General features: G+C 33.7%; 6 protein-coding genes across 6 annotated transcripts; 3 read left to right on the top strand and 3 right to left on the bottom strand.

Moving 5' to 3' along the window:
- Positions 1-492: 492 nt before the first annotated feature.
- Positions 493-3,467, bottom strand: PGO_060840 (hypothetical protein, conserved; the record flags this gene model as incomplete). Its single annotated transcript, XM_028686728.1, has 2 exons — positions 493-2,995; positions 3,250-3,467. 2 exons carry the CDS (start codon positions 3,465-3,467, stop codon positions 493-495), a joined length of 2,721 nt encoding a protein of 906 aa, XP_028542529.1.
- Positions 3,468-5,565: 2,098 nt separating this feature from the next.
- PGO_060830 (hypothetical protein, conserved) lies at positions 5,566-7,698 on the bottom strand (the record flags this gene model as incomplete). The annotated part of the gene is made up of 1 exon (XM_028686727.1): positions 5,566-7,698. One exon carries the CDS (start codon positions 7,696-7,698, stop codon positions 5,566-5,568), a length of 2,133 nt encoding a protein of 710 aa, XP_028542528.1.
- Positions 7,699-8,754: 1,056 nt separating this feature from the next.
- Positions 8,755-12,839, top strand: PGO_060820 (hypothetical protein, conserved; the record flags this gene model as incomplete). The annotated part of the gene is made up of 8 exons (XM_028686726.1): positions 8,755-8,778; positions 9,130-9,165; positions 9,373-9,409; positions 9,705-9,813; positions 9,920-10,376; positions 10,992-11,655; positions 11,904-12,067; positions 12,774-12,839. The coding sequence occupies 8 exons, from the start codon at positions 8,755-8,757 to the stop codon at positions 12,837-12,839; spliced, it is 1,557 nt and encodes a 518-aa protein (XP_028542527.1).
- Positions 12,840-13,056: 217 nt separating this feature from the next.
- Positions 13,057-13,341, top strand: PGO_060810 (hypothetical protein; the record flags this gene model as incomplete). The annotated part of the gene is made up of 1 exon (XM_028686725.1): positions 13,057-13,341. The coding sequence occupies one exon, from the start codon at positions 13,057-13,059 to the stop codon at positions 13,339-13,341; it is 285 nt and encodes a 94-aa protein (XP_028542526.1).
- A 27-nt stretch (positions 13,342-13,368) lies between these two features.
- PGO_060800 (mitotic spindle assembly checkpoint protein) lies at positions 13,369-15,570 on the bottom strand (the record flags this gene model as incomplete). The annotated part of the gene is made up of 5 exons (XM_028686724.1): positions 13,369-13,416; positions 13,601-13,674; positions 13,876-13,977; positions 14,160-14,379; positions 15,493-15,570. The coding sequence occupies 5 exons, from the start codon at positions 15,568-15,570 to the stop codon at positions 13,369-13,371; spliced, it is 522 nt and encodes a 173-aa protein (XP_028542525.1).
- Positions 15,571-15,608: 38 nt separating this feature from the next.
- Positions 15,609-17,030, top strand: PGO_060790 (hypothetical protein, conserved; the record flags this gene model as incomplete). Its single annotated transcript, XM_028686723.1, has 4 exons — positions 15,609-15,614; positions 15,946-16,075; positions 16,590-16,667; positions 17,005-17,030. 4 exons carry the CDS (start codon positions 15,609-15,611, stop codon positions 17,028-17,030), a joined length of 240 nt encoding a protein of 79 aa, XP_028542524.1.
- Between the last annotated feature and the right edge of the window lie 33 nt (positions 17,031-17,063).

Below are 17,063 nucleotides of genomic sequence, written 5' to 3'. Positions count from 1 at the left end.
TCATGCCTCATACGCTTTATTCTTTTTTTTTTTTTTTTTTTTTTTATGTTTATTTTTGAAGAACGTGCAAATTTTTGATGACTCACGAAGGAGACCTTTTTTTACACTTGCTGAGAAAAAGTTATAGTTTAAAAAAGAAAAAGATTATCCAATTTTCGCGTGTTTTATATATATGTACATTCACTTATGCATTAACGGATTGTGTGCATGCTTATATGTAAAATACTGTGCACGATATACCTCCAACAATTTTTGGGATATCCATCCTGTTAACACAACTTTAAAAAGATTTTTCATTATTTTTTTTTTTCCCCTAATTTTTAATTGAAATTCGGATAGAGAGAGAGATAGAGTGAACCAAATGGGGGTTGGGGGGTGGGGGGTCATGTGCCTCCGTCTTTTGGAGTGTTGATTTGTTCGTGAGTTGAAGAAACTTAGTATCCATCTCAAACACACACACGCACACCCTTTTCCCGCTCCTCTCTGCACGAATCACATATAGAAAAGGAAGGCCCTTTTCTTGTGTTCCAAAGAAATTTTCTTTATCTCATTAGTACATTTTTCCACATTGTCAAATGAAACGTTATCATTACATCTTTCAAGAATTCCCAAATCTTCTCCATCAGAGATAAGTCCCCTTTTAGGACGATATTTATGTGGGCATGTGTTCACTCCATTCCCCACCGACACTTCGGTTATTCTTCTGCCATGGCTATTGCTGTGGCTACTTCTACTGCTGGCAATATCTCGAGATTTCTCTATCACTGCACCCTTGCCCGTACTTCTTATCCCCATGTGAGGACAGCTGTTCTGTTGGTGCAGTTTAACTTGTGAGGCCATTTCAATTTTTATTTTGGATAAATAATCACCGGGAGTGATAGTTTTATTATTTTTATTTTTTTTGTTTTTTATTTTTTTTGTACAGTAATAATTATTTTGCGTATACAAATTATTACTGTACAGACAATTTGGAATGGTGGTACCATCCAAGTCGGATATTTGGTTTGTATGATCCTCTCCTAAGTGTGGTTGTTTTTTTCGAAATTTAGTTATTGCTTCTTCGCTTCCTTCCGTTATGATTCTCGAACTTGGTGATGTTATTAACTCACTGTTGCAGAGTATGTTCCGTGTGGGAGAGGAAGGTAAGGAAGATCTCTTAGTAACTCCTTTTTCCAAAGTTTGAAAAACCTCTTTTTTTTTTACCCCACATGATGAGATATATTCTTTTTTGTCTACAAGTGTTTTGAAACATGGATTATTTCCTCTTTTTTGTATAAATTCTGAATGAGAGGTAGTTCTGTCCATATTATCACATTGGATTGGAATCATCATTGGGGATAGTACTAGTGGTGGATCTACCTTATCATACCCCCCTCCTGTCGCTGCCTCTGCTGCTGCTGATGATGATGATGGTGATGAAAAATTTTGTTCATTTTTTTGTTCATCCACATTCTTTAAAAGAACATCGATGTATCTATCCCTTTTTGTATTTCCTTTATCCATCTGTTCAAGTGTAAATCTGTTTGTTTTGTCCTTCTTGCTTTTTTGTTGGTTGACTTTATTAATGAACAGTCCTCCTCCTCTCCCTTCTCCTCCTCTCCCTTCTCCTCCTCTTTCCTCTTCCTCAATTTTACTATTTAAGAAAAAACTTGAACATGTACCTTTAGGTGTGTTAAGGAAATCATTTTCATTACATACATCTTCCCACTTTTCACTCTTCGTTTTGTTAAAATACGTCCGTTTAACAGTGTTTTCCCTGTCCTTCGAAAGAACTATTTTGGAGTTGTTTGTATCACTCAGTTCTGTAAGTACAATATCCTTCTTATTCTCTTCTGCTGAAGAGATCTTCATATTTTTAGTAGAGTAATTGGAATATTTATTTTCTTCACTTTCGTCGTTTTCGTCGTTTTCGTCGTTTTCTTTTTTTTCTGGGATTTTTTCCCTTTCTCCAGTTTCCTCGTTTATATTGTCCCGCTTTTCACCAAATTCTTCTACAGGTTCAACCCTACTGAGTTTTTTTTTTTTTAAACTTCTTGCATCTCTTTGAGTAGAATTTTTAGCATTAATCGGACATTCTTCTATAGTATCTCCTAGTCTGTTACGTGAAGCACTCCTTATCTGTTTTGCTTTCATGAATTGGGAAATTGCATTGTCTGTTTTTTCCTCACGGAGTCGTGGTGGTAGAGGTAGAACAGCTAACTTATCAGCATGCGTGTCTACACTCCCTTTTTTGCATGTGTTTTTTTTTCCGCCCTTATGTCTGGCACTATTTTTTGTGTATGCATATCCATCATCGTTCTCATTGAATCCCATCTTTTGATGATTACTCACTGGGTTCATGTTTTTAGTAACACATTTTTTACCCCCGTGCTCATGATAATAGCTATTCGTTTCACCATCCTTAAGATTGGAATGATCAGAATGAGGAAGATGATTGGAATGATCAAGCCTTGCTTTGTTGGGTACCAAATTTTCTGTTGTTTGTCTTATGAAAATTAAATCATGATCTGTGTATATGCTATAGGTTAAGTTATCTTTATGTGTAACGTGATGTGGCACTCTGAGAATATTCACATTTTGTCGATCCCTTGGATATGCAAGTTTTTTGTTGCAAAAAGGGAAGATTATTGGTTTTCTTCTTGTAGAAGTATGTGTTAGGGAGGAATCGTTTTTCCCTGCACCACATTTATTCATAAAATGAGTACATTCATCATTTGGGTAATTGTAATGATACATTATCTCGTTAGCCCTTTTTTCTATTTTTTTTTTTTTTAAAATTTCCACTTCTCCATCACTTGAAATTTTATTTACTAAATAATCGTCTTCAAAGTAACAATCCCATTTCGAAAAGAAAGGGTTTAAAAAAGTGATGTCTGTTTGAGAATAATTATTTTTGTATTTCTTACCTTTTCGTTTTCTTCTCAGGATTTCATCCAACTTTATGTAGAAGTTATCATTCGGCACACTTTTTTTCCTGTTCTGGAGAAGCTGGCACCTGAGGCGTGATGAGGGAAAAGTGTTTTTTTTTTTTTTTTTTTTTTTTTTTTACATTCTATAACATTCTTTTAGATTCTATTTTTATTTTATCTCATTTTATGTTATTTTTTTATTTTGAGGGACTTGTCAATCACTTTTTCCCAAAACGATTTGTCACACTTGATAGTGTTTCATACACACGAGGCATAATTTCGCCCTTTCTCTTCCCACCTCCCAAATTGAGGAGAGGTAAAAAAAGTGAAGTTCTCTAACCTTATGCTGAGATTTTTATTCATTTTTTCATATTTTCCCTTCAAGCTTTGTATTTGATTTCTCAATTTTATGTTTTCAACAATAGCCCAATCTGTCCCTTTTGCACATCCTTCTGTATGTGCACGTCCCTTTCCTTCTTCATCTTCTTCATCTTTATCTTCTTTTTCTTCATCTTCTTCATCTTCTTCTTCTTCTTCCTCCTTCGGGATGGTGTCCATTGTGTCGTCCACTGGATGGGAAAACTTCGAGTGATCCTCTGAGAACTTTTCCTCGACTTTGGTTGTCTGATCCCCAGAGGGTTCCTGCATCGTTCATCGGGGTTAGCTTTATTCCTGATATTCGAGATGTTTTGGGTGCTTGATATGTTGGAGATGCTTGAGATGTTTGGGATGCTTCAAATGTTTTGGATGCTTCAAATGTTTGGGATGCTTCAAATGTTTGGGATGCTTCAAATGTTTGGGATGCTTCAAATGTTTGGGGACTTGATGGAGTTCAGTTGGGCCGTGTTGGTTGGTAGATTTATTTGGGTTTTGCGCTTCTGGAGGAATTCTGATTTGTCTCGTCTTTTCCTCCGTCTTGAATTCACTTTCTGCCCCACATTGGCTACCTTACTTGATCGCTTTTTTTTTTTTTTTTTTTTTTTTTTTTTCCCCTCTATCCCTCACATCTGGAGTGTCTTTTATTTTTGTCTCTTCTATTTTGTTACAGTTGTTTTATTTGTTATATTTGGTTCCCTTTTTTTGTTTCACGTTTTTGGATTCTCTGATGAAAATAAGAAAAATCTTTAATCACTTATCACAAGTTGCTAAGGAAAGCGTAAAAAAAAAAAAAAAAAATGAACCAAGTGTGTATATGTGTCTGTAGGGAAAGCAAATTATAATTAATTCCTTTTCTTGAGTGTGCTTAATGGTAGAGGTTCAAACACTCTTCCTTGCATGTACATGGGAAGGATCAAAAACCTCGCGAAAAAAAAAAAAAGGAAAAAAAAAAAAGATATATATATATATATATATATATAGAGAGAGAGAGAGAGAGGGGGAGACGAAAATGAAAAAAACAATATGGAAAAATCAGACACGCGGGGCGAATCAGCAGGAGGAGCACATTTCCTGGGAATTCACACCTTAGACGAAAGAGAACAAGTAGACGCCCCTATTATATGCATGTTTTAAAAAATTTTGAGATAATGGAAAAATGGGTTGTGTCTATCAGATTTTATGAGTACAATATGTGTAGGTGGTTCCAAACTTAGTTCATTTGTTGTTGAAAATTTTGTGTTGCCACTTTTGAAACATGGATATGTGTGTGTGTACATTTTATACGTAGAATATATTTTCTCAAAAATGGTATTTTTTTTTTTTTTTTTCTCTTTTTTGCTACATCATGTGGAGGAAGCAAGTTAATATGACATAAAAACATCGAAATGGTAAATTGTACAAAACTGGTACTTTAGCTGAATATCAGGTTTGGAAGACTGGGAAGATATAAAATAAGTACTGGCCAAACAACACCTTTTTTTTTTTTTTTTTTTTTTTTTTTTTTTTTTTTAAGAAAATAGCTTGTACAAAAGCCAATGGGAGAAACCACTACAAATGAACCCGATTACCAGGGAGAGGCACACAAAAAGTACATGATTATATTAACCTTAATAAAACTGATTGATTGGACAAGCACATTTCCTTATCTTGTACCTTTTTTGAGGGCTCCATTTTCCTCCTCATTTTTGATTGAATGTGTCTTAAGGGGTTGGAAAAATAGGACGCATGAGAAAGTACTTTTTTGCATGGAGAAGTAAAAAATAAAATAAAACAATATAATAATATAATAAAATAATGTAATAAAATAATGTAATAAAATAATGTAATAAAATAATGTAATAAAATAATAATAAGCCCACCGTTTTTAATTACCCATATGTATTTTTTGCATTCATACATTTTCCACAATCAGCTTCAAAGTGGACAGTTGAAATGGGTGGGTAGGGAAGTTACACAAATTGGGTGATACAAATTAAGATGGAAGTTTTTAATTTTTTGCTTTCGTTTCTGTTTTACTTTCACTTGTATTTTTGTTTGATCTTGTCTGGTTGTCTGGTTGTTTTGTTTTTCCAGGTTTCGTTTCATTTTTACAAGTTTTTTTGGCTAGTCCCCCTCGTTCTTGTCGATCAAGCGAGGCAAATCTGGCAGCACAAGAAAAACACGTGCCAATAATTTTATGCACCACAAGAAACACACGTGCTCATAATTTTATGCACCACACAACCAGCGAATTGTTGCACAGGGGTAAAAGTTTTACTCCCTTGGCAAGCACACTGAATCAAGTGGCGTCGTCGTTATTATCAGCATTGCTTTGAGAATCTGATTTTTTTTTTTCATTGGAACTTCCAGTAAGGAAAACAACAAAGACAAGAATGAAAAGGACAAGGAAGATGAATGAGTTGAGCAGATTCAAAGATTCCGTTATGTTACATTGTGGGATGTTTTTAATGTGACATATCTGTGGATCTTCCATGCAACATGTGAATTTCTTGATTCCATCTGAGTACAGTTGCATAGCACTCGTCTCCTTTGTTTGATGATAGAAGAATTTCCTTATCAATCCTTTTTTTTTAACTACATACATTTGCATGTCGTATAGTTTAAAAGCTCCATATGCATGGACAGTGCAATTTCTAAAAGAGTTAAATGTTTGCAAGGGTACTTTAAAGAAGAATAAAAAGTGATATACTCCTTCATCATATACTAAATTTTTCTCGTCTATATATTTCTGTTCCCTACTTACTATGCATTGTAGCTTTAATCTAGCTTTAATTCGTTCCATGGAAGGGTTCCACAAGTGCACAAGAACCCCGCACTTTTCTGTATGCATTTCATCACATTGGTCTGAGTATAATATGTTTATGATTCTAAGTTCGTTCAAGGTTTCTAAATGAAACACTGTTCCGTCGTATGGTGATTCTGGTTCGGGGGGGTCCTTCGCCATATCAGAACCACTAGCCATATCAGAACCACTAGCCATATCAGAACCACTAGCCATACCAGCAGCACCAGCCACATCTGCCACGTTAAGCATTTTCGATTTCGACTCCGCTACATCCACATGTTCATCTCTCTTACTAGATATGTTAATAATAAATTCAGTTCTATCCTCTTTATAATATTCATAAGCTATGAAATGTTCCACATTAGTATCTTTAAAAAATTCGATAGTTCTTTTGTCTGGAGATTCCTTATTATAGTCCTTTTTCCTGAAAATATAGTGAGGGTATTTTCCATTTATTACAGGTAGCTTTGTAACAATTTCTTCATTACCCCTTGTAAGTTCTTGTGCTTTGTTAAGATATGATTCTACATTGTTAGTAATGCATTGTGCGTCTTCCCTACATGTTTCATGTCGTGCAATGCTGTGGTCATTGTATCCAATAAGTCCACAAGCATCAATATTATCAGCAACAAAATTTTTTGGGATTAGTATAGATTTGCTTAAACATGTAGAATCTGTATAATTGCATTTATCTGGTTCATTTTCAATACATTCAAAATTGAGAGATTTATTATATGAACAGCCATATTCTAATGTATCATATTTGATTCCATATAATTCTGCTGGATAAAAAGGATACAATAAATAATTGTTATGAAGAGTAGGTATAGAAACATTATCAAAAGCAGAAGAAGAGTGAGTAATGTATATAAACTTATCATCCAATATTTTAATAGGTTTAGAAGATTCACTAATGATATATCTGTATGTCTGTTTTTCGAGCTTGATTTTCTTCTCACTATAAATTTGAAAATATTCAGAAAATTTTTTTTTTTTTTTTATTATAGTTATGTTAAATATGAGAAATGTATTTACATTATTTTTAAATTTGAAGATAGAATACATTGGAAGTATATGTCGTAAACTTTTTTTAACTGAAACAAGTCTTTCCTGTCTTGGATCTCGAACCGCTTCATCCTTATTTGGACAATGTAAAGTCATGCGTGTGGGTATTGCACTGTATATTTTATTTATAGACTCGTAAGAATATGGTAAATCATAACATGAACAACACAAAGAAAATGGTTTATCATTAAATCCTTCAAAAGTTGGTACTTTTACTTGTTCATAATTATTAAAATCATAAATTTCACATCTATCTTTTCCGTTCTTATTCTGTTGATCTATAGTATCAAATCCCATCTCATAAAATTCTTTATAGTTAAACATGGATTTTAGTGGGGCTAACCTTCGATAAATTATTGGATATGCTACTATAAATTTAGTTTGATGCAGGATTACATAAAATTCTTCTTTTTTGTGTCTTATAAGTAGTAAAACTTTTTGATTGTTTCCTATTTTAACCTTTATATTTGTCTTATAATCACATATCTCTTCATCTCCACATTTTACTAGTTCTTCATTGTACCCGACTTCTTCAGACTCCGTTCCCTTAGTTCCCACCATGATTCAATCTGTAAGATATGGGTACAAGCAGAGATTGTCAGTGTGTGTGTGTGGGGTCCTTTTTCGTGAGAAAATGAACGTTCACATGCATATACAGCAATGTGCAAACAAATTTTCTTCACCACATGTTCAATACCAGTCTCCATCTACGCACTTTTAGTGTTACGCGCGATTTCCCCTTATGTGCATATGCACATGTATATGTGTATGTATATGTGTATGCATGTATATGTTTATATATGTGTGCACGTTCTTCCCACTCATTTTCTTTTTCCTATTTTGGCCCCTCCTTTTGTGTATGAATTCGTGGGAGCGAATGGGTTTATTATTGAGGAAACGTGCGCATATATATTTTTTTTTTATCTTTTTTATCTTTTTTATCTTTTGCATCTTTTGCATCTTTTGCATCTTTTGCATCTTTTGCGTCTTTTGCGTCTTTTGCGTCTTTGTGCACTTATGTCTTCTTTTTTTTTTTCGTCGCTTCTTCACGCCTTCACTTCTTTATGCATCTGTGTGTTTTTTTTTTTTTTTTTTTCCTTCCCCGCTGTTATTATTTAACCTGGTCTGCACTTCTAACAGAGGGTTCATCTTTTTCTTGTCGACTGATTTTCTTGCAGCTCAGTTTACCACACTTTGTCTGTTCATGCAATTGCGTAATAATCCTGTGCACACTCCTACATGTGCGCCTACTTTGTATTTACATTCATAGATGTAACTTTTTTTCCTCTCTATCCTCTTTAAGAAAATGAAATTTCTTTCTTAGTTTGAGCTAGAGTTGGCTATTCAAAAAGGGGGCTGAAAATATTCGTAAAAATGTAATGAGCATTACAATTTTGTCTGTTTCTTCCACCATCAAATATTTTCGATTTTTTTTTTTTTTTTCTTTTTTTGTAAGAACTGCGTATTGGTGAACATTATCGTGACTCTAGCATGACATTATTCGCATGGGCATGACCAGAGTCTCTGTCGTGTTCAGCAACGTGTTAATGCATTATTGACTACGCGTGAGGTACTCTCCATTCTACCTCCAAAGGAAAATAACATACAACACTCAGAATGAGTGAAGAGGATTTTTATCAAGTTAGACACCATGTATTAGAAATTATCGACGAGAAAAAAGACACAATAAAGGAAAAAATAATATTGATAGGAAAACAGTTTTATATATATGATGACAAAGGAAAAGGGGGGGGGGGTGAAGAGGAAAAAAAAAAAAAAAAAAAAAAAAAAAAAAAAAAAAAAAAAAAAAAAAAAAAAAAATAAAAAAAAAAATTTTAAAAAAAAAAAAAAAAAAAAAAGGGGGGGGGGGTGAAAAAAAAAAAAAAAAAAAAAAAAAAAAAAAAAAAAAAAAAAAAAAAATTGAATAATTTGCTTTTCACAAAAATTCATATATCACCTATTTTTATTTTCTAATTATTTTTCACATTGCAGAAATTGGAAGAACATATCAAGGATTCGAAAAGAACTGTAGGTCGTCTATGGGTGGTTGTAGAAGCACATTGACACGTTCGTCATTTCACCTGAGTGTTGCAGAGAAGCGTTCTCGATTGAAGCGCGTGTTGTTCGTTACTGCTTCCTTCTGCACCATCCATCCACACCACACAAAACAAACGCACGAAACAAACACACGAAATAAACACACATGATGCTCCCATTTCTTTCCATTTGGCCAAGATCGAGGAGAGGGAAAAACTAATAGGACCAGAAAAAAGTCAGCAAAAAAAAAAAAAAAAAAAAAAATATATAAAAATGCATCAGGATATAATTGCACACAAATGAGATGTGTATCAATTCTTGAAAATTCATATTACAGAACGAGGTGTTTTGTGTGTACCTAACACCATTTCTTAATTTCATCGCCACGTCACCAAGACTCCATTTTCCCAATACATAACATATGCTGCTCTTGTTGTAGAAGCAAATAGTAGAGATAATGAGACTGTGTCCCACACGCCACCGGTCGAAAAAAAAAAAAAAAAAAAAAATGTGTCTACTCATATTTTCAGGTGGAGACCCGAACAAGTTAGACAATCCCCAGAATTCACCATGGTCTTATGATTATTGCAGTTTAATGGTTCCTTCTGACCACAGTCTCGACAAGGATTCTGCATCAAGGTATGATACGCACATACGTAAAGACATGTATACTTAAACGTGTGTTTATTCATAAATTTATTAATCTCTTCGATTGCACCCTGAACATGCGCAACCTGAAACGCAGCGATAACATAAAAAAGTTCCTAAACTTGCACGAAGATGAAGAAATTGAAAGTATCAAAAAAAAACTAATAGAAAAGAAAAACAAAAGGGGAAGAATAACCCCGAAGAAGACGGAGATCAGTAGTGATAAAGGTGCCACTAATAATGAAACAGAACTTCATGAGAGAAGACGTAGGGATGATATATGTAAAAATATGTCGAAAAGCTCAATATTGTCCATGGGAAGAAAAGGAAGAAAGGGAAGAAGAAATATAAATGATTTGATAGAATTAGAGAAGGAAATTATTATAACAAGGACTTTAATGAATAAAAAGAAATTCAGACTTCATGACATTTACAAATATACAACAAGACGAGAAAATGTTATTAGCAACTTGAATTTAAACATGATCAAGGAGGGATCTACGTTTCAGGAGTTGCTCGTTTGTAAATTCCAGAGGACTGCGGAACTCATCCGGGTATGTATTTTTCTCCTCCCCTTGAATTTCCCCCTCTCTCTCTCTCTCTCTCTCTCTCTCTCTCTCTCTCTTTCTCTTTCACGTGAAGGTTCACAAGAAGAACCACGTTTACATGTGCATGTGAATAAGAATTGTGCATTCGAGGGATTGGATGGGGACCTATCTTCAGCACAATTCTAACATCTAGAAGCATCTGCTTTGTGCTTTCTGAACTCTCAGTCGGGAAAGGAGAGAGATCGGAGGATATATAACTTGTGCTTGTTTTGTGCATCAACTGTGCCGTGTGTTCTGGAATGTGGGAAAATGAGAAAAGGAGGAAAAGAAAAAAGGAGGAAAAGAAAAATGGAGGAAAAGAAAAATGGAGGAAAAGAAAAATGGAGGAAAAGAAAAAAGGAGGAAAAGAAAAAAGGAGGAAAAGAAAAAAGGAGGAAAAGAAAAAATATGCTTCCATGCGGCTCCATGCGGTTTCATGCGGCTCCATGCGGTTTCATGCGGCTCCATGCGGTTTCATGCGGCTCCATGCGGTTTCATGCGGCTCCATGCGGTTTCATGCGGCTCCATGCGGTTTCATGAACTCCTATTTAACCCCCCCCCCCCCCCCCTTGAACGGCGCAGAAATTTGCAGAAGTCAGGGCAAGGAAAAAGAAAAAGAAAAATCAAGTTCAAGTGCTGAATATAGAAATGAGTAAACTAGAAGTGGAGTTTGAGAAAAAGGAGGAGAAAATAAAAGAGTTGGATAAGTACAAAGATTTCCTGAACAAGTTGGCCAGCATTGAAGAAGTGGGAGTGGCCGAAGAGATCATCGCGAGCGGTGAAGAGGACGCAGGAAATGTGAAAGGGCAGAAGGAAGAAGTGCAATTCTCTTCCAGAATGGCAAAGTACATAAATAATTTCCAACTTCTGATAGACAATTTTAGCTTGCTAGAGGAGCAACACCTGCAATTAATTGATGATACACAAAACGCAGAATACGAATTGGAAGAATATGAAAAAAAATTAGTTGATAAAAAAAAAAATTTCCTCTTAAAAAATAATGAAATGGATAAAAAAATTGGGCAAGTTCATGATTTCATAAAACAGCATAACACACAAATTGGGGAATATGAAAATACTATAAAAAATAATCAGAGTCATATATCATTTCTAAATATAAATAATAAAATTGATTTTATATGTACTCAATTTAATTATGACGTCAACACTAATGAAATTATGAAAAAGTTGCAAATTCTAGAAAATAAAATATATTCTTATATTTCCACTCTCACTAAATACACAGGTGTGTGTTTTTACTCTTCTTCTCCACATGCTCATCATTCCCTAATATTTATTTCTGCGCACGTGAATGTTTGTGCTTGTGTATATATATATATATATATATGTGTGTGTTTTTTTGCTGTGGGAGAAATGATGTGAAGTTATGTGTTAAATTTTTTGTCATGTACTTCATGAACTATGTTTCGCATAAAATGCACTTATCATATACTTCCTACTCTACTTGTTCTTTTTCTTTTTTCTCTATGATAGATGAAAATAGTCAACTGGTGTATGAATACCAACGAGAGAGAGAACAGGAACGAAGAAAACAAATGAGATTTGAAATTAACCTTGACCGAAAAGGAAACAATAAAAATAAACAACACATGGGTGACAAAATTAAAAACAAAAATTTTGGAGACAACCAAAAGGAAGTAAGTCAAGCCACAGTGTGCATGTCAGTAATCACAGTCGTAGTCACAACTAAACAAATATAATCACTATTGGTCACCTCAAGCTAGTCAACTGGCTAGAATTCACTTAACGTTTCTTCCACAAATAGCAAAAAAAAAAAAAAAAATCACACACCAAAATTTGAGTAATATATCATATTCTTTGCTGCATAGCAAGACAAACAAGAATGACTGAATTTTTCTCTCCCTCCACCATTGATGATACCATAAATTTTTGACACATATTTTCTCCATTCTTGTTACGCGCACAATTCGCTAGTACCTCATTCAGGGCTACTACATACGCAGTTAGTACAGAATTGGGTGTCCTTGTATATACTGCGAATTTAGTGATAGCCTACTACCTCCTTGAGTATATATATGCACTTGTTTCCCCATGGATGGGTCAGGGGAAAAAAACATATAATCACATGCAAATGCCATATATACATATAAACATAAAAGCACACGTAAATGCATATACACTTACACGGCTGTCGAGCGTGCCCATTTTACCCACCGTTGATACGACCTCTTTTTGAGGTTCCTCTAATTCACAGCTGAATGGGCAGAAATTTTCACACATTAAAATAGACGTTACAATGAAATGATACACAGGGGTGTATACACATGAGCATCATTTTTTTTTTTTTTTTTTTTTTTCTTCCTCCACTCTAACTATTTGCAGAAAAAGGAAAAGCGTGAAAAACGAGAAAATATATATGCATTGTTTGAAAAAGACTTATTTGAGTGATCGATCAGGTGAATATATTTCTCATTTGAGAAAAGTTTTTCAGTTAACAATTTTGGAGAGAAACCGTACTCTCTCTCTTTCTCTCTCTCTCTCTCTCTCTCTGTGTCCCACTCACTCCTGGGGACAAATTTCTACATAGGAATATTTCCCTTCGAACGAGAAAAACTTCGCAGACTTTTATGAAACTTTTTCACTTGCACAAATACGCAGAAGAAAAATGAGGAAAGAAAATAAAAAAAGGAACTTGAAAATTTTGTTCGAACGAAGAATTATATTATCCCACAATGATGAGAAACACACGGATAAATCAATGAACGCTTTTTATGGGATATGTTTCATTCTATTTTCTCTGATGATGGTCTGCTTTTCAACTTTTTTTTTTTTTTTTCACATGCATCCGTATGCTTCTTACTATTACATTGTGACTGTTGGTTCCATTCCTGTTTACATTTTGTATAAATATTTTACTTGGATATCTTTGCAACTATTTAAATATTCCTAATAAATAAACTTATGAGTTGGCTAGCTGCTACGCTGCATCTGTTGGTGCGGTTTCTTTTCTGTGTTCGACATACACCTTAGGGGAGGGGGAGGTGAAAACGGATTAGAAGCACGGTGGACACTAAGCCCTTGCAGTGAGCCGTTGTAATTGGCAATGTGCAGTATACAGTTGAAAGTGAACATGAAAATAAATGCACGATGCAAATTTGGCAAGAAAAGGGACGCAGAGAGACGGTGACGCAAGGTTTTTTACACCTTACTTGACATATAGGGTTAAAGCCGTTTTCAAAGACGTTTATGCTTTTTATAATTTTCTTATCGAAGAGGTCTAGGGCTGCGTGGGAAAATAAATAAGTGAAGGGGCAAGTAGCTATGTGGGGGTAAGAGTAACAGAATGGCAACGCGAGGCGCATATCTGATTTATTCATAAAGGAGATGAGCGTACGGTATTCATTTGTTGGTTTATTTATTTTCTTATTTATTTTCTTATTTATTTGCCCATTTGTTTGTTTATATTTTTTTTTTTTTTTCCTACTGTCGTATGACACTATCTCCCAGTCTCTTGCCAAGTGTTCATTTGGTACATCATCTGTTTCGTGGTCTTTAATCAAATCGAAGGAAATTTCAAAAGTTTTATCTGCGAAGATAGGGAATTTTTACCTCATCGGAGTGCATCGAATGTGGCTACTTTATTATTACTACTATTATTTATTTATTTATTTTTTTTTTTTTCACTTATGAAAACACAAAATTGAGTAAACATTTTCAACTCTAAGCTCTCCTAGCCATTCAAGCGTTTTTGTGTATTCCTGTCTTAACCTGTGGAATATGTCTCGCACATCTGCACCTCGACATATGTGAAGAGATCCCAAACTAGTTGTTCAAAGGCGTTATAGCTAATCTGTGTTCTTCGTGGTTGATACAATTGCTCAAATTCGATTGTATAAATTTTTAAAATTTCATCTTTTAAATTCTTCAGAATTATTCGATACTTGTATAAACTGTTGTTTGATAAAAATTTCTTAATCGGGTGGAGGGCCTACCAAAAAAAAAAAATAAAATAAAATAAAAAAAGCGGGAAGCAATGGAGGGTGTGGGATATGCAAATTAGGGCGGGAATGACTCACATCGCAGGCAATTTTGTGTTATTTGTATTGTTCTAATTGTTCATATTATTGTATTATTTTCGTATTTCTGTTCCTTTTCTTTTTTTTTTTCTTTTTTTTTTCTTTTTCTTCTTTTTTCTTATAAGCCTCCTCATTTTAAGGTGTGAAGTTCTGGACCTCTTGTATGTATTCCTCTACTTCCTTGTTTGCGCAGTGCCTAAGTAGATTAGACGGTGTGGACTTGTAGGTAGCATTATGTATCGAAGCATGCAACTGTGCATTGAGGAATATTTACCTCATTTGTACATAAACGCTGTGCATTTTATTTATACATATGTGTGCATTTTTTTTTCGATGTAGTTAATTATTTGGTAGTTCAAATGCATGTATTGTTTTTTTTTTTTTTTTTTTTTTTTTTTTTCTCTTTTTGGAAAAACATTAGGGGCATCGTCCAGGGTATCAATCATACGTGTTTGTAGAGGCTTAAACAAGTGCATGCAGAAAAAGTCATGTTCACCCATTTTGTCTTTTTCTAAGGGATATACACCAGTCCATAAATGTAGGAATATAAGTAAAAATATTGCAATCTACAAGCAAATGAAAGATTTAATATTGACTTTTGTACCCATTCGTAGAACTTTCTACACTGATGCATTTACATAGATGACAGATGTAAGAGGTGCTTTTTCTATACTTGTTCTCGCTAAAAAAAAAAAAAAGTTCCGAAATTTTTTCATTTTTTTTTTTTTTTTATTTTACCATACGAGCGTGTTGAACTTTCTTTTTTTTTCAAAATGTTCTGGATGGGAAGCCAAAAAAAAAAAAAAAAAAAAAAAAATAATAATAAATAAATAGTATGAACATGTATATATATATATATATATATATATATATATAAGTAAACAGTTATATATACATGAGTTAGGGTCACGTGCTTAAGCAAATTAGGGATGAATAATCGTAAACAACAGTAAAAAAGAAAAAAAAAAAAAAAAAGCAATTTCCCTCATGCGCTCAAATATTTGGCCATTTCGCTCTCCTATCACACCTGAAGAATATATGTTCATTACATACAGAAGTAAGTGCGTGAAGGCTTCAATAAATTCCATTAAATAAGTTTCCATTTTATTATTTTTTTTTTTTTCCTCACTTGTCGTGAAAGATGGAGGTAATAAAGGAGGAGATATGTGCTATGATGCAATGCTGGAAAGAAAGGAAGTTTTATACGACAACGTCATTTGCATATGTACATATAAAACGTGGAGTTTTACATAGTGTACAATATTTGAACGGCAGGAATGGAATAAAAAAAAAAAAAAAAAAAAACAGAAGAAATCAGCATTCTCGATCATATGTCAAATGCATATATTGTGTGTGTATATATGCAAACGTGTAGGGATGTGTGGGGATACAATGTATTCATGCATGTATGTATGTGCCCCTTTTATGTGCTTACACTCTGTTTACATTTTATTTCAAACCTTTTTTATTCCTCTAAGGGTCAACGAAGCTTAAAAAAGGTGAACGTTTATAAGCGCCTTCCATATCTGTATTTGGGGATGTTTTTCATTGGGGGACTGTTGGAAGTAGTTTTTTGTTCCACCAATTTTTACCAAATATATAACATAGGTATGTGACAAATGAGCCTCCTCAGGAATGCCTAATAATAGAAGTTCAGCTTATGCCGCACTATTTTTTTTAGGCTTGTTTTGTTTTGTTTTGTTTTGTTTTGTTTTGCTTTTTTTTTTTTTTTTTTTTTTTTTTTCCTATTATTGAGCACGGAGCGTTTTTTTTTTTTTTTTTTTTTTACAAGTGCATTCCCATGTCATGCGATTTTTTCACCAATCAACAAAGGGAGATAAAAATATATGAGACTGCGAAAGTTGTGCAACTGCTGCGTTTGTATGTAGTCTTTTTTTTTTTTTTTTTTTTTTTTTATTGCAAATATGCTAAAGGCAATTACACCATTTTCTTACCACAATTTAGTTTTGTTTTTCCGCATGTGCAGTTACGCAGTATGTTTTCTAAATTTTCGAAACCTGCCCAATTTCGTCCAGTTTTCATAGATTTTTTCATTTTTTCCATTTTCCGCTCGTTTTTCCTTTCCTTCCCTTCCCCTTCTCTGTTTTCCTTCCTACCCAAGGCAAAAACGAAAAAAAATCGGATGAAGACTTAACAAAGCTTATGAAAAGATATGAACTTAGACAGAAACTTAAAGAAAGTAAAACATACGTATATTTGTGTGCATAACTTGATTTTATTACTTTTTTATTTTTTATTTATTTATTTTTTTTTTTTTTTCCACCATCCTCCTTTTGGAAATATTCCTATTTATGTTGCATGTTTAACGAATTATATATAAATTTATTGTAGTATCAACCGAGTGTTTTAATGTAGACTTTGTTAATGCTTCATTAATTAATGTGTAACAAGATTAGGAAAAATTGTGTTCATTCAATCCTTCGTTGTTGCCATATTCCAAATTGCTTTATGTGTACTTCTCCCTAATTAAATTTCAATTTTTTTTTTTTTTTTTACAACTTGTCCATTTTTCGTAGAAGCCACACAAATTTCAGAAGAATAAATTGCAAAACTGTAATATAGGTGGAGATTGTCT

The sequence above is a fragment of the Plasmodium gonderi genome (genome assembly GCF_002157705.1).
Source record: "Plasmodium gonderi DNA, contig: Chr06, whole genome shotgun sequence".
NCBI lineage: Eukaryota > Apicomplexa > Aconoidasida > Haemosporida > Plasmodiidae > Plasmodium > Plasmodium gonderi.
The sequence above is the reverse complement of the archived record's forward strand: the minus strand, read 5'-3'. Positions and strand labels throughout refer to the sequence as shown.